This window comes from Pelophylax lessonae, assembly GCF_965119305.1.
Source record: "Pelophylax lessonae genome assembly, chromosome: 2".
Classification (NCBI taxonomy): Eukaryota; Metazoa; Chordata; class Amphibia; order Anura; family Ranidae; genus Pelophylax; species Pelophylax lessonae.
Genome location: NC_138769.1, coordinates 580830487 through 580846218, shown reverse-complemented (window position 1 = coordinate 580846218; position 15732 = coordinate 580830487). Strand labels below are relative to the sequence as shown.

The following is a 15732-nucleotide window of genomic DNA, read 5'->3' as shown; positions in this document are numbered from 1 at the left end:
CAGAGGAGAAGTCAACAATGGACACTCACGTGTCTCTCAGCATAGGTTTAGTTTAAAATGGTTTTCAGCTTTACTTCAAAATACTGTATAAGCAACTTAAGGTGTATGTCCAGCCAAATACATGTTTTTTTTTTTTTTAGATTTGGATTACACTGGGCAGGGGTTGGAATCTATTTAAAATTTTACTGCTATCTGAGGCTCCATTAGAAATATTTACTCTAGTTTCCTGTCATATTACCAATGTTTTACTAGACAGATAGTAAGTGTAACTCAACTTTTCATGTTATTCACCATAAATGGGCCCATTTCCTCTGTGGCTAGAGGATACTTTGACTAAGCCAGACATGCCATAATACAGGGTTACAGCATCACAAATCGCCCTGTCACTTCCCTTTTCTAAACACGCTCTTAAGAAATATCACTTCTGATGCAGTGCTTTTCTTCTTCAACCGATTGACCTTCCTGATGTGTTCTGATGAGACTTTTACCTTGGAAAATGTTGCTCTTCAAAACCTCTTCCAACCTTTTTTTTTTTTTTTTTTTTTTGATCAAACAGCCAGTATATGCAAGATTAACTCCAGGCACAATTGAAACACAGCTTTGAGATGCCTACAGGTAGCATAGCCTACCTGCTTAGTTCTTCACTTTTTCATTCAAGCATAGCAGTAGTCTACCAGTTAAGCCACTCCCTTTGTCTGTAACCTGGTGATAATGGAACACACATGCTTGTAATGCTAGAGTTTACTCCTTGCTTCTTTTTATAAAACCTTATGTGAAAATATTTTAATTCTAAGGCCAGCATCCAGAATCATCCTTTTTCTGGAAGTCTGAATGTGAGTACGAGGACATGAGCTTCAGGAATTACCCTCCCTACCTAGACTTTTAGATGTTTTGTGTGTGCCATGGATGCTATGGATTACATAGAGTGTTGAAATGCATTAGTAGCTCACTGATGCCTAAACTTTCAATTTGGTGCCTGGAATTAGTCTTCTGTTTATTGCACTTTAGGATATATTTAATGTTGTTTGAAACTAAAATAGTGCACATTGGAATAACCACCTGGTATTCAGAAATAAGACCCTAAAGTGTGTGAGAACACTTGCATCACCATACACAAGCATACCAATGCAGGATAAAAACCTGATGTTTTTAATTTTACATCCCAGTATGTGAATAAGAAGAAAAAAGAAAACAAATGTATTTGGAGACCATTTGCATATAAATATTTTTTTTCTTTATCCTCCCGCAGGGAGAAGAGAGGAAAAAAAATTACATTTACTCATGCAAAAAATGTAAAACCAGGGAAAGTATAAGCGTCTTATTGCAAAGATCCCATTTTGCCGTAAAAATATGTTTTATTGCACCTATTCATCGCTTAGAAAGTTGTGAACCACTTCAAAGTCTCTCAGAATCCTGTTGTTATTTACTTTTTTGCTGAGGCAATTTTTACTATGGTTTTATTAACTATATTATTCTTTCCACTTCTTTTTCTCTCTGGTTTACTGTGATGTTGTCATCATTTAAAGCTGAGGTAAAAATTGTAGACTTGTTTTCTCCCATGACTTGTTCTCGATTCGGAATGCTGGCTTGTGCTTTCAATAAATACCAAAAGGAACATCGGATGGGGTTCCTTCAGCAGGATTAAATTTGCTTGAGGGAGCCCTCTAGTGGCAGTTCCTCATTCCAGATTCGAGGGGTTTTATAAGACGCACTGGAAAGTGTTAGGCAATAAAAGAAGGCCCAATTAAAAAAGGAATAAAACAATAAAAAACAGGGAAATTCCTACATGAACACAACTGACCAAAATCTTTGAAAAGCCAGCTCCTTTTGAACCAGAACTCACTCTGATTTTCAGACAAACAAATCTTTCTTTTTTCCCCTTTGTCGATACCATGACAACATGGCGGCATCAGTAGTAGCTAGTTAAGGATAGCAGCGTACCATTATCTATCAATAATTAAAGATATTTCTCATACTGTTGTCACTCTCATCACCACCTCTCTGTTGGAATTTGTGCTATTTCGATGTTCATTAGGCCGCAGGTGGCTGAGGATGTGTAGAATTGTATAACCACAGTGATGGTTTAATATAGTCCTAACCCTCTGGCTCCGCCCAGGGCCTCTGTCATTGTGAGAGGAATGGTTCGTCCGTGAATTCCTTCCCCCAAGCTTTGTAGTCCCAGTTATAGGTTCCCCAAGGTCCTTTGTTTTGTCATAGTTCAGAACTTTCCACTGCTGATTGACAGCTTGCCATCGCTTGAAGATCCGATATACAGATGAGCCTTCGTGGATTATGAGACCTGTTGCAAGATAAGAAGAACAACATATTAGAGAACTACCAAATATGCAAATTCCATTATTAATTATTATTTGCAAGTGTACCTACCCTGGTATTTCCTTAAAGTAAAAAACACCAATCCTCTTGCTATTCTATCTAATAGAAACTGTGAATATAGAATTTTGTAGGTCTTTTATTGCCCTCTCATATCACAGCAACCCCTAGATAGCAGCTGTGAAAACTAGGTGAAAATGAATTTTATTTTTAGAAGTCTGTAAGCTCTGTCTGTGTTCAGTCTGCCTAAATGCAACATCATCCTTTTTTTTTTTTGTATTGGCTGCAATAATATATGTTCTCTGTAGCTGACCTCGCATTTCAGCTAAAGTCAGGATTAAAATGGAAATAAAATGCTTGCTATGTCAGATATAACCAGTCTGATTTGCTTGATACATTCTAACACAATGCACCTAACATAATCAGAATTTGGATTTGAGTTTATGTCTTGAAATATGCACTGAATACAGCTGACATTTCAAGGTTAGGCTTCATCCACAGGGGGCATCTAAAACTGTATGGCTAAAATTCAGGCATATTTCCCCATCCGGGAACCAAAGCTGCTGCGTACAGCCATCCATATAAAATACAGCTGTATGCAGGTATACTTGCATAAATAAGCACATGCATATATAGGACCCATGACACAAACAGTCTACATCGAGAAATATACGTCCATATGCGTAGTTGGTTTCTGTGGATGGCTGTATGCAGCAGCTTTGGCTTCCAGGCAGGGAAATACGCTTGAACTTTACTTTCTCTGGCTCATGTGCATGAGACTTACATTAATGTTTATGTGAAAATGTGCAGTGTGTGTGAGATTCTTACACCTGTAGTTATATTTCGTTCAATGGTCCTACTTTGTGTAACTTTCTCTATCAGAATAATTTTGTTGACATTAAAAATCTGGCAACATGGTCTTTTTGGGTTTGGAAATATTAGTTATATTTGCTGTGTAATGACAACTGCTTTTATGAACTCTTTGTGTATAGCACATGGCAAAAAAGTATTTCTTTATTCTCATCACATGTCACTAGGGCTTTTTTTCTGGCAGAATGTGCCGAAACAGGGTTCTGGCACCTCCGACAGACACAGTCAGGAAACAGAAGCAAAGCCGCCAGGAAATGAGCTGGTATATCATTTTGGCTGCAGCCTGAGACAATGGAAAGCAGCGATATCATTCGCACTCCACCTCTCCCTGCAGACCGGATGCTCTTTTTGGTGGCAGTTGCACTCAGAGCTGTGTGGAGAGAGCGACAGGTGGAGTCTGACTGCTCACTCTGCTGTGGGGACAGAGAATGGTGAAATGCTGTGCAGTCTTTGTTGGTAAAATACTGATTGGCAATGTTGCAGGATGGGGCTTTGTCTATTAATACTGCTTGAATGAGTATCTGAGACTGTCTCTTAGCCTGATTGGGCTGTCTCTTAGCTGGATTGGGCTGTCCCTTAGCTGAGACTGTCTCTTAGCTGGATTGGAATATCTCTTAGCTGGATTGGAATGTATCTTAGCTGGATTGGCCTGTCTCTTAGCTGGATTGGAATTACTCTTAGCTGGATTGGAATGACTCTTAGCTGGATTGGAATGTCCCTTAGCTGGATATGGAACATGTCTTTTAGATGGATATATGGGGCATATCTCTTAGCTAAATATATAGGGTATGTCTCTCAGCTGGATATATGGGGAATGTCCCTTTGCTGAATATGGGGGGGGGGCTGTCTATTTTGCTGGAGGGATCTATTCTTGCTGTAGTGGGCACTTACAGCTGTACTGTAGGAGTTTATGTGTATTCAGATACAAGTCTGAACTTGCCTGAGCTATCCTGCCGGGAAGCTGTCAAAGCCAACAGCCAATCATAGGCAGCAAAGGCATTCCCAATAGGCACATGTTTACAAGGGACATGTATATGTGCGACTTCAGGGCAGGGAACGCCTGTGACACCTATGATTGGCAGTTTGCAGTGACAGCTTCCTGGTAGAATAACTTAGGTGAGTTAGAACTCATATCTAAACATGCATTAGCTCATCCCTACTGTACAGTGTAAAAACTGGGCATGTTTTGGTTCCCGTGAGTCACAGATGAGTGGTTTTTCAATTTTAAATAAAGTCGTTGATCATTTGGTTACTGTACCATTGGAGGCATTTTCTTTCATTTCTGTGTGGGATACCATGATGTATCAATCCTACGGAGGAACACCATGAGATTTGCATAAGGAGTCAACCGATTCAATATTATATTGAGCTTGATATGCCAACTATGAGAATGAAGAGAAAAGGGAACGAATGGCCCCCTTTTATTCATGGGGTAGTGGCAGGTGAGGATAGTTTAGGAGAAGGAATAGGTAGAGTTTAAGTTGTTAGGCAGTTTAGAGCCTGTCAGAGTTTAAGTTAAGCTGATTGGCTATAGGGTTTAGTTAGCTTACTTGAGTATCTAGGGAGAATAAGCCCCTGACCTGTCTGAGCCGGTTTCTCCCGCCTATGAAGAAGTTCAAAGTTGATTGGCTGAAGGGGTTCAAGAGGACCCATTTAAGGATCCCCTCACAGAGGAGCCGTCACTCCGTCGGTCAAGCAGCGAAGAAAGAAGACAGCCCAGCGGTTCCCCTCCCACCCCCCCCCCTTTTTTGTTTGTCGCGGTCAGTTTGTTATTTTAGGGTCACCTTCGGTCACGTCGAAGGGGGACGTTTGTTGTATTTTAAGTTGGATGTGTCGATGTATTTAGTTGAGTAATGACAACCTGGGTCGTTGGGACCGGGTTTGTTCTATACTGCTGTTATTTAAAGTTTAAAAGATTTATCGATCTTTAATGTGTAAAATAATAAACGGCCGCGGCCTCTTTCATTCCAAATTTAAGTCTGAAGGTGTCTTATTTAATAGTTATAAGTAAGCTTAAGAAAATCCTGCCTACTACCCCATGGAAGGCATATGTTTCAGGTGAGTTCCTGTCTATTGGGAGAGGGATCAGGTTTGTACACTGAGGGTGTTTATTTTGGAAAGAACGCAAAGTGGAAATATTGATTAATAGGGTGGACTTTCTTTTAGCACAATTGTATTTTTTCACTTTGGACTATATAATTTAATTTTTAAACACTTTTATCATGAACTTTTGTACACTTGATGTTGATTATGGTTATTCATGTGCTACTGACAGAGTGGTGATGAATTTTGCACTGAGACGATATTTTGCACTTTGTTGTTTATTTTTATTGATCTAATCTTAAGGTAGCAGCCGTGATTTTGAAATACTGTTTGATTAATTTAAACACAAAGATTTAGATTGTAATAAATGTGTCCTCTATAGCGTGGAGAGTTTTTTCTTTATATATAATAAATAAAATTATACTTGGTTCCTTGTTCTCTAAAGGGGGTGGTTCTAGGGGGTGGGTAGGGGGAGGGGACAAGTGTGACCTAGGGGAGGGGGATGAGCTCCTGCACCTTTTCTCTGAGAAAAAAATCCCTGCATGTCACTGGTAAAAGTGCTTGGCTCAAAATCCACACTAATAGAACACAGATAAGAATGATTTGAAATTGCCTCTTTCCAGATCTGAATACTGACATTGCTTTTCAATTGTACTGCCTATTACTGAAATTGACCTAAATTTGCTCATATACCTATGAATGGTTTTAAAGTATTTCAAAAGGTTTAGCTCCTTTGTCACAATTTACTGTTCTTTAAATAAATCCCTAATGGGAAGCATTATATTCGCTTATTGCTCTGACATACATGACATTTCTTTAAGATGAACTTCCTGTTTCCTCTATCATTTTTCGTATATTGCTTTGAAGAGGTTGGTTATATTGTCCTTGGCTTGATAGTGGATTCTTTGCAGAAGCATTCAGTATGCAAAATAAGCCTAACCAAGAGAAGTCAATGGGGGGAGGCGGGAAGAAAGAGGAGAAGAATAGAGAACCTATTGTTGATGAACGTGTTTTAGCAATTTGAATGTAAATAAATGGAATGTATATAACTTTTTGGTATGAAAAGAAATCTAATAAAATTTAAAGAGGAAATAAAAAACTATCAATAAAAAAAAAAAGAAAAAAAAAAAAAAGAAGCATTCAGTATAAATGAACCACGGGGAGGAAGTTGGATTCACTACAATGACCTGGTGATCACAAGGCAAGGAATACTCCCCAAAAGGGATGCAGAAAACAATTAAAACATAACAAAAGCTTTAAACTCTAACCAAAACTAAAAAGGGTTTACATGCTCTAATTTCTCTGTGGGGTATTTTGGTTCCACAGTGGAATACATACATCCTAATCTTAAACATATAGGTCACCTGACCCAATAACACCATGAGGTTGATGTACTAAAGGCAAATAGACTGCAGTTGCACTCGGCAAGTGCAGTTGCTCCAGACCTTAGTAAATGAGGGTAAGCTTCACTTTGCAAAGAATACCCAATCACATTCAAGGAAAATTAATAAAAATAGCATTTTTGCTTGCACATGATTGGATGATAGAAGTCAGCAGAGCTTTTGCTTGTTTACTAAGCTCTGGAGCTACTGCAAAGTGCACAATTTTTTTCCTTTAGTAAATCAACCCCTATATGTTTTTCTGCGATTCATTTGATGAAAAGGGGAAGATTGTCATGTTTCCTATGTTGGAATGAAGAAGAATAGGTTAAAAACACCACGTCCACTATACTTGTATTTTCCCTCTTAACTGCTTTAACAAACCACTTCCCAGCTACTCCCTGCAACGTTTTCAACAAAACAGAGCAAAGTCTACGCAAGACCGCAAGACCTCATCGCTGGAAACTTGCATGATATAAATCATGTATGTTTGTCCTGATTCTTTGGATGTGCAACATGCAGTTACGTGGCTAAATAGCAAATGTCGGACTATAAATATCAGTCCTATTTTTAAAAGGCTGTATGTCCAGTACTGTTTTAAAAACCAACCTATTAATATTGGGTGTGTGACAAACCTAGTTAAAGATAAAAAGCGGAAAAAAAAAAGGCATGGCTCTTTTCTTTAAGCTGGGCGGTAATGCAAAGAGAGCTCTGATTTCCCTACCTTTTGCCAGTCATTGAAAGCCAGTGACTTTTCTTCCTACTTTTTTCAGCCCATGTACAAAAACAAATATTGAGTGTTGTCACCTAATAGCAGGAAGTGTCTGAACAAGGACGTTCATGGCAGGATCACCAGATATAACGGACAATTTTTATACGTCTCCTGAACTTTATGAGGTTCTACTGCACAAAAAAACTGATGCCTATGGAACCGTAAGGGCTAACCGGTGCAACATGCCGCCAATGTTTGACAAAAAGAAGCTGAAGACAGGAGAAATGGTTGCCTGGCAGAAAGGCAAAATGATGGCACTGCGATGGAAGGACAAGAAATATGTGTGCCTAATGAGTACAGTGCATAACACCTCCACTGTTATGGTACACATGAAAGGTGGGAAAGAAGTCATAAAGCCACAAGTAGTGATAGACTACAACAACACCATGGGAGGTGTCGACAGAGCCGACCAAGCAATGACATTCTACCCAGCTATGAAGAAGCAGCAAAAAAAATAAAAAATACTATAAAAAGATCTTCAGACATCTTCTTGAGCAATGCTTGTGGAATACATACAGTCTGCTCAAAAGAAAAGAGTGACAAGCCTTTGATTCATTTGGACTTTATTTGGAAAGTTGCCGAACAAATTTTTCGGAGTCACCAAACACCATCAATGGCTGTGAACAGATCTGGACGTCGTGCTGTTGGCATTGTCAACCCGGAACGCCTGACTGGTCATCACTTCATGGACTACATCCTACCAACTGAGAAAAAGTCAGCACCTACAAGGATGTGTGCGATTTTTTGCTCGAAAAGAGATGATAGTGGAAGAAAAATAAGAAAAGAAACCAGATTCTATTGTCCCGATTGTGACTTTGGACTTTGTGCAGTCCCATGTATCAAAATATTTCATACCCGAGATGTTTACTGAACCTTTATTACAGTGACTAGTAATATCACACCCCTTGTTTGTGCATATTTCAGTGTTTTTGGTTTGATTATATTACTGAATAAAATGTATTATTATTATTATATTATAATTTATGATTTCGTGTTTCAAACTTTATTATACCCAGGATGTCCACTAGACTCTTGTTTGGACAGCTTTTAGTGGGTTATTCCAAAGAATTATATGCCCAAAATATAAAACAACATATTTCCATGCAAAATAATGTACCGCTTTTAGCACAAAAATTCTGACATAATCAGACCGCCAGGGAGGTTAAGCATGAATTTTGGTTTATTTTATACTATTTAATGTAATGCATTATTAATTAATTGAACCACTTCCCCCAAATGGACGTACCCGTACGTCCTTGGGCTTCAGTGGTAATACTGGGATGAGGACTGCAGCACCTACAGGCATTATCCCGGTATAATTTTTTGCAGCCAGCTATTCTCTTTTTTGCAGAAGTGAACCAAGTGGCTAATTAGCCACTTGATCACTCCTGCGGATGGCAGAGGGGAGTCCCACCCCCGCCGCTTCTCCTGGGCACTCTGGTCCAATTGCGGTGGCCGGGAGCGGTGCGGCCGTGCAGCAATGGCTGCCCTGTACAGAGAGAGAGGAACTGACATCGTTCCCCTCTCTCTGTAACCCTGGAAACCAGGAGCGACGAGTATTCCTCACTTCCGGTTTTGCCCCTTTGTTTACCTGATCGGTCTGATTGGCTACATGAGGGGCCAGAGGAGAGATTTGGGGTCTAATAGACCACAAATCTCTCAATAAAGAGGACCTGTTATGGCTCATGCTGTCACAAGGGATGTTGTTCATCCCTTGTGATAGCAATAAAGTTAGAACAAAAAATAAAAAAAAGTGGAAAAATGTTTTTTTAAAGCGACCCCGTCCCACCATGCTTTCGCACAAATGTGAAGGCATACGTTACTCCCGCATGCATATGTAAACGGTGATCGCACCACACATGAGGTATGGTCGCGAACGTCAGCACAAAAGCAATCATTCTAGCACCCGACCTCCTGTTTATCGCTAAACTGGTAACCTATGAAGGCATTTAAATTGTCGCCTATAGAGAACTTTAGGCACCATAGTTTGCCGCCATTCCACCAGCAGATGCAATTTTAAAGCGTGACATGTTAGGTATCTATTTACTTAAGTAGTAAAGTATTTACTCATCTTTCACATTATACAAACATTTGGATATCTTTACTGTTTTTTTTTTATTCAGAAAAGTGTTTTTTTTTTTTTTTTTTCAAAAAAAAAAAATTGGGTTTGAAAAACCGCTGCGCAAATACCATGTGACAAAAATTTACAACACACACCATTTTGTTCTATAGGGTGTATATATATATATATATATATATATATATATATATATATACATAGATGTAGATATTTGGGGGTTCTAAGTAATTTTCTAGCAAAAAAAAGTAGATTCTCTCACCTATGCAGACAATGTCCATAAAGCCATACATGCCATAGCAGATCTGGAACAGTAGGTCTTGACGCTGCCATTTGGCAGAGGGGCTGAGAGAAGACCAGATTAACCAGGATATGCTGGCAATAAGGAAGAGGGAGCCCAGTATTATAGCTGCTATCTGTACCTTCTCAATCACAGTCAAGGAGATGGCCTGCCACTGCAACGTAAAGGAAAATGTGGTTAGTTATACATGACATTTACAATGAATTACCGTAATTATACACTGTACAGTATAGGTTTAACTTTTTTTGACACCTTAAATGAACCACAATGAAGCTAAAACTTACAAAACACCAGTCAAAATAGGCTGAAAGTTAAAACTGAAACTTACTAACACAGAAATGTGGCATGCATTTAAAGGGAAACTCCATCCAATCATTATGTATGAAAAGTAGTAGTTCAGGCACAGTCTGCTCCCCAAAAACCAGAGTAGAAAACAGACTAAAGGCATAACACACCAAGAAGAAGGCAGAGGAATTCTTCCATGCTGAGTATGGTCACATAAAACAAGCATGTGGCATGACAGAAAATAGGAACTGTCATTGCTGACCTCTACTAAAATGTTGGTTGTCTAGATTTCAGACCAACCATGTTCCTTTAGTAGTTTAAATAATGCATCTAGAACAAGAATGGAAATAAAGATGTATAAATTTATTATTTTTTACAGAAATTATTTGTTTCGCAAACTGTTAAGTTTGTCTTAAAGGAGTTGTAAAGGCTGAAGGTTTTTTATCATAATGCATTCTATGCATTAAGATAAAAAGCCTTCTGTGTGTAGCAGCCTCCTCAGCACCCCCTAATACTTACCTGAGCCCCTTCTCTATTCAGGGATGTCCACGACTTCCTGATTGGCTAAGACAAAGCCGTGGCGCCATTGGCTCCCACAGCTGTCAACCAAAGTCAATTAGCCAATCAGGAGAGAGAGAGAGGAGGTGGGATCGAACTGAGGCTCCGTGGCTGAATGGACACACAGAGCTGCAGCTCGGCTCGGGTGCCCCCATTGCAAGCTGCTTGCTGTGGGGGCACTCAACAGGAGGAAGGTGCCAGGAGCAGCAAAGAGGGACTCGAGAAGAGGAGGATCCAGGCTGCCCTGTGCAAAACCACTTCACAGAGGAGGTAAGTATAATATGTTTGTTATTTGAAAAAAAAAAAAAAAAAAAACAAGACTTTACAATCACTTTAAGTAAGGGTGAAACTGTGTTCACTTCCACCAACCAATCACGTGCTAGAAAAAATTTTGTTTTTAATTTCCTTCACACATGATTAGGCATTCCAACGTAAACACAGGCTTACCTTATTTACTAACATTCACTTTGCAAAGTGAACATACACTATTTATCACAAAGCCTCTAGTCCGTCAACCCCTGTGTGCAGCATAACAACCAGCAAGAAGTTCATGAATTGTGGCTCTAATCTTTCTCAAATGACAGGTTTTCTATGCTGGATTCCTTGAATGTTCTTAGGCACACACTGCAATCATAATCATTCCTGCTAATTACAAATATATATATATATATATATATATATATATATATATATATACAGCTGCAAAAAAAAGTATGGATGGAAAGTATTGGAATGATATGAATTTCTGCACAAATTGGTCATAAAAATGTGATCTGATCATCATCTAAGTCACAACAATAGACAATCACAGTCTGCTTAAACTAATAACAGACAAAGAATGAAATGTTGCCGTGTTTTTATTGAACACACCATGTAAACATTCACAGTGCAGGTGGAAAAAGTATGTGAACCCCTAGAATAATGAGACATCTCCAAGAGCTAATTGGAGTGAGATGTCAGCCAACTGGAGTCCAATCAATAAAATGAGATTGGAGGTGTTGGTTTCAGCTGCCCTATAAAAACCACACACCAGTTCTGGGTTTGCTTTTCACAAGAAGCAATGCCTGATGTCAATGATGCCTCGCACAAAAGAGATCTCAGAAGACCTACGATTAAGAATTGTTGACTTGCATAAAGCTGGAAAGGGTTATAAAAGTATCTCCAAAAGCCTTGCTGTTCATAAGTCCACGGTATGACAAATTGTCTATGAATGGAGAAAGTTCAGCACTGCTGCTACTCTCCCTAGGAGAGGCCGTCCTGTAAAGATGACTGCAAGAGCACAGGGCAGACTGCTCAACGAGGTGAAGAAGAATCCTAGAGTGTCAGCTAAAGACTTACAACATCCCTGTTAGCGAATCTACAATACGTAAAACACTAAACAAGAATGGATTTCATGGGAGGATACCACAGAGGAAGCCGATGCTGTCAAAACAAACCATTGCTGCATGTTTACAGTTTGCACAAGAGCACCTGGATGTTCCACAGCAGTACTGGCAAAATATTCTGTGGACAGATGAAACCAAAGTTGAGTTATTTGGAAGAAACACACAACACTATGTGTGGTGAAAAAGAGGCACAGCCCACCAACATAAAAACCTCATCCCAACTGTGAAGTATGGTGGTGGGGACATCATGGTTTGGGTCTGCTTTGCTGCGTCAGGGCCTGGACGGATTGCTATATTGAAGGAAAAATGAATTCCCAAGTTTATCAAGACATTTTGCAGGAGAACTTAAGGCCATCTGTCTACCAGCTGAAGCTCAACAGAAGATGGGTGTTGCAACAGGACAATGACCCAAAGCATAGAAGTAAATCAACAACAGAATGGCTTAAACAGAAGAAAATACGCCTTCTGAAGTGGCCCAGTCAGAGTCCTGACCTCAACCCGATTGAGATGCTGTGGCATGACCTCAAGAAAGCGATTCACACCAGACATCCCAAGAATATTGCTGAACTGAAACAGTTCTGTAAAGAGGAATGGTCAAGAATTACTCCTGACCGTTGTGCACGTCTGATCTGCAACTACAGGAACGTTTGGTTGAATTTATTGCTGCCAAAGGAGGTTCAACCAGTTATTAAATCCAAGGGTTCACATACTTTTTCCACCTGCACAGTGAATGTTTACATGGTGTGTTCAATAAAAACATGGCATCATTTCATTATTTGTGTGTTATTAGTTTAAGCAGACTGTGATTGGCTATTGTTGTGACTTAGATGATGATCAGATCACATTTTATGACCGATTTCTGCAGAAATCCATATCATTCCAAAGGGTTCACATACTTTTTCTTGCAGCTGTATATATATATATATCTATATATATATAGATATATATATATATACACTGCTCAAAAAATTAAAGGAACACTTTGAAAACACATCAGATCTCAATATATATATATATATATATATATATATATATATATATATGTATACATACACACACAGTAAGGTCCATAAATATTGGGACATCGACACAATTCTTATCTTTTTGGCTCTATACACCACCACAATGGATTTGAAATGAAACAGACAAGCTTTAAATTTGAGGGTATTTACATCCAATTCAGGTGAACGGTGTAGGAATTACAACAGTTTGTATATATGCCTCCCACTTTTTAAGGGACAAAAAGTAATGGGACAGATTAACAATCATAAATCAAACTTTCACTTTTTAATACTTGGTTGCAAATCCTTTGCAGTTAATTACAGCCTGAAGTCTGGAATGCATAGACATCACCAGACCCTGGGTTTCATCCCTGGTGATGCTCTGCCAGGTCTTTACTGCAACTGTTTTCAGTTCCTGCTTGTTCTTGGGGCATTTTCCCTTCAGTTTTGTCTTCAGCAAGTGAAATGCATGCTCATTCGGATTCAGGTCAGGTGATTGACTTGGCCATTGCATAACATTCCATTTCTTTCCCTTAACCACCCCCCGTCCGCGCTACAGCCTATATACGGCTGCAGCGCGGACTCGAATTTTCGGGAGGCCGTTTTTAAACGGCCTCCCAGTGACACGCCCCCAGCGCGCTCCCGCGAGCGCGCTGCGGGGAAAATCTGTGTCGGCCGTGTCCCTTGGACACGGCCGATCACAGATCGTGGTGAATGGCCAATCACAGCGGCCATTCACCACGTGATCTGGCCGTCCAATGAGCGATGATCTCATATGTAAACATATGAGATCATCTCTCATCGCCGGCGCTCCTTCCTCACACAGAGCCTGCAGTGTGAGGAAGGAGGGGGAGCCTCACAGCGCCGGGGACACAGGAGAATGTAATCAGGGCACCGATCACCAGTGCCCTGATTACACAAGGTAAAAAACACTGCCCCCCCATCAGTGCCCACAGTGCCCGCCATCAGTGCCCCCCATCAATGCCCACAATCAGTGCCCATAGTGCTGCTAGTCAGTGCCCATCAGTGCCTGCTCATCTAGGCACTGATGAGCACTGACTGGCAGCACTATGGGCACTGAGTGTGGGCACTGATGGTGCTGCCCATCAGTGCCGCTCATCAGTGCCACCCGTCAGTGTCCAGTGCCATCCGCCAGTGCCCATCAGTGCCGCCCATCAGTGCCGCCTCTCAGTGCCGCCTCTCAGTGCCCAGCAGTGCCACCTCTCAGTGCCCAGCAGTGCCGCCTATCAGTGCCCAGCAGTGCCGCCTATCAGTGCTCATCAGTGCCGCCTCTCAGTGCCGCCTATCAGTGCTCATCAGTGCGGCATATTAGTACCTCCTCATCAGTGCCCATAAGTGCCACCTCATCAGTGCCCATAAGTGCCACCTCATCAGTGCCCATCAGTGCAGCCTATCAGTGCCCATCAGTGCCGCCTCATCAGCGCACATCAGTGAAGGAGAAAAATTTATTTTCAAAATTTACTCGCAGAAAATAAGAAAAACTTTTTTTTTTTTTTTCAAAATTTTTTGTCTTTATTCTTTTTTTTTGTAAAAAATAAAAAACCCAGAGATGATTAAATACCACCAAAAGAAAGCTCTATTTGTGTGAAAAAAAATGATAAAAATTTCAAATGGGTACAGTGTAGCATGACCGCGCAATTGTCATTTAAAGTGTGACAGCGCTGAAAGCTGAAAATTGGCCTGGATGGGAAGGGTGTTTAAGTGCACAGAAGGCAAGTGGTTAAAAAACTCTTTGGTTGCTTTCACAGTATGCTTCGGGTCATTGTCCATCTGCACTGTGAAGCGCCATCCAATGAGTTCTGAAGCATTAGGCTGAATATGAGCAGATAATATTGCTCGAAACACTTCAGAATTCATCCTGCTGTTTTGTCAGCAGTCACATCATCAATAAATACAAGAGAACCAGTTCCATTGGCAGCCATACATGCCCACGCCATGACACTACCACCACCATGCTTCACTGATGAGGTGGTATGGATCTTTGAGCAGTTCCTTTCCTTCTCCATACTCTTCTCTTCCCATCACTCTGGTACAAGTTGATCTTGGTCTCATCTGTCCATAGGATGTTGTTCCAGAACTGTGAAGGCTTTTTTAGATGCTGTTTGGCAAACTCTAATCTGGCCTTCCTGTTTTTGAGGCTCACCAATGGTTTACATCTTGTGGTGAACCCTCTGTATTCACTCTGGTGAAGTCTTCTTTTGATTGTTGACTTTGACACACATACACCTACCTCCTGGAGAGTGTTCTTGATCTGGCCAACTGTTGTGAAGGGTGTTTTCTTCACCAGGGAAAGAATTCTTCGGTCATCCACCACAGTTGTTTTCAGTGGTCTTCCAGGTCTTTTGGTGTTGCTGAGCTCATCGGTGCGTTCTTTATTTTTCTAAGGATGTTCCAAACAGTTGATTTGGCCACACCTAATGTTTTTGCTATCTCTCTCATGGGTTTGTTTATTTTTTTCAGCCTAATTATGGCTTGCTTCACTGATAGTGACAGCTCTTTGGATCTCATATTGAGAGTTGACAGCAACAGATTCCATATGCAAACAGCACACTTGAAATGAACTCTGGACCTTTTATCTGCTCCTTGTAAATGGGATAATGAGGGAATAACACACACCTGGCCATGGAACAGCTGAGCAGCCAATTGTCCCATTACTTTTGGTCCCTTAAAAAGTGGGAGGCACATATACAAACTGTTGTAATTCCTACA

The 15732-nt window shown here is 40.4% G+C and overlaps 1 protein-coding gene across 1 annotated transcript in view; it reads right to left on the bottom strand.

Annotated features, from left to right (window-relative positions):
* Nucleotides 1–1133: 1133 nt before the first annotated feature.
* MARCHF9 (membrane associated ring-CH-type finger 9) overlaps nucleotides 1134–15732 on the bottom strand; it is a 318438-nt gene continuing 303839 nt past the window's right edge. Inside the window, exons 4-5 of the mRNA XM_082246606.1 lie at nucleotides 9735–9927; nucleotides 1134–2299 (exon numbers count right to left, since the gene is read on the bottom strand). Coding sequence (XP_082102732.1) covers nucleotides 1971–2299; nucleotides 9735–9927 — 522 coding nt within the window. The 3' untranslated portion in view covers nucleotides 1134–1970. The remainder of the gene's footprint in view (nucleotides 2300–9734; nucleotides 9928–15732) is intronic.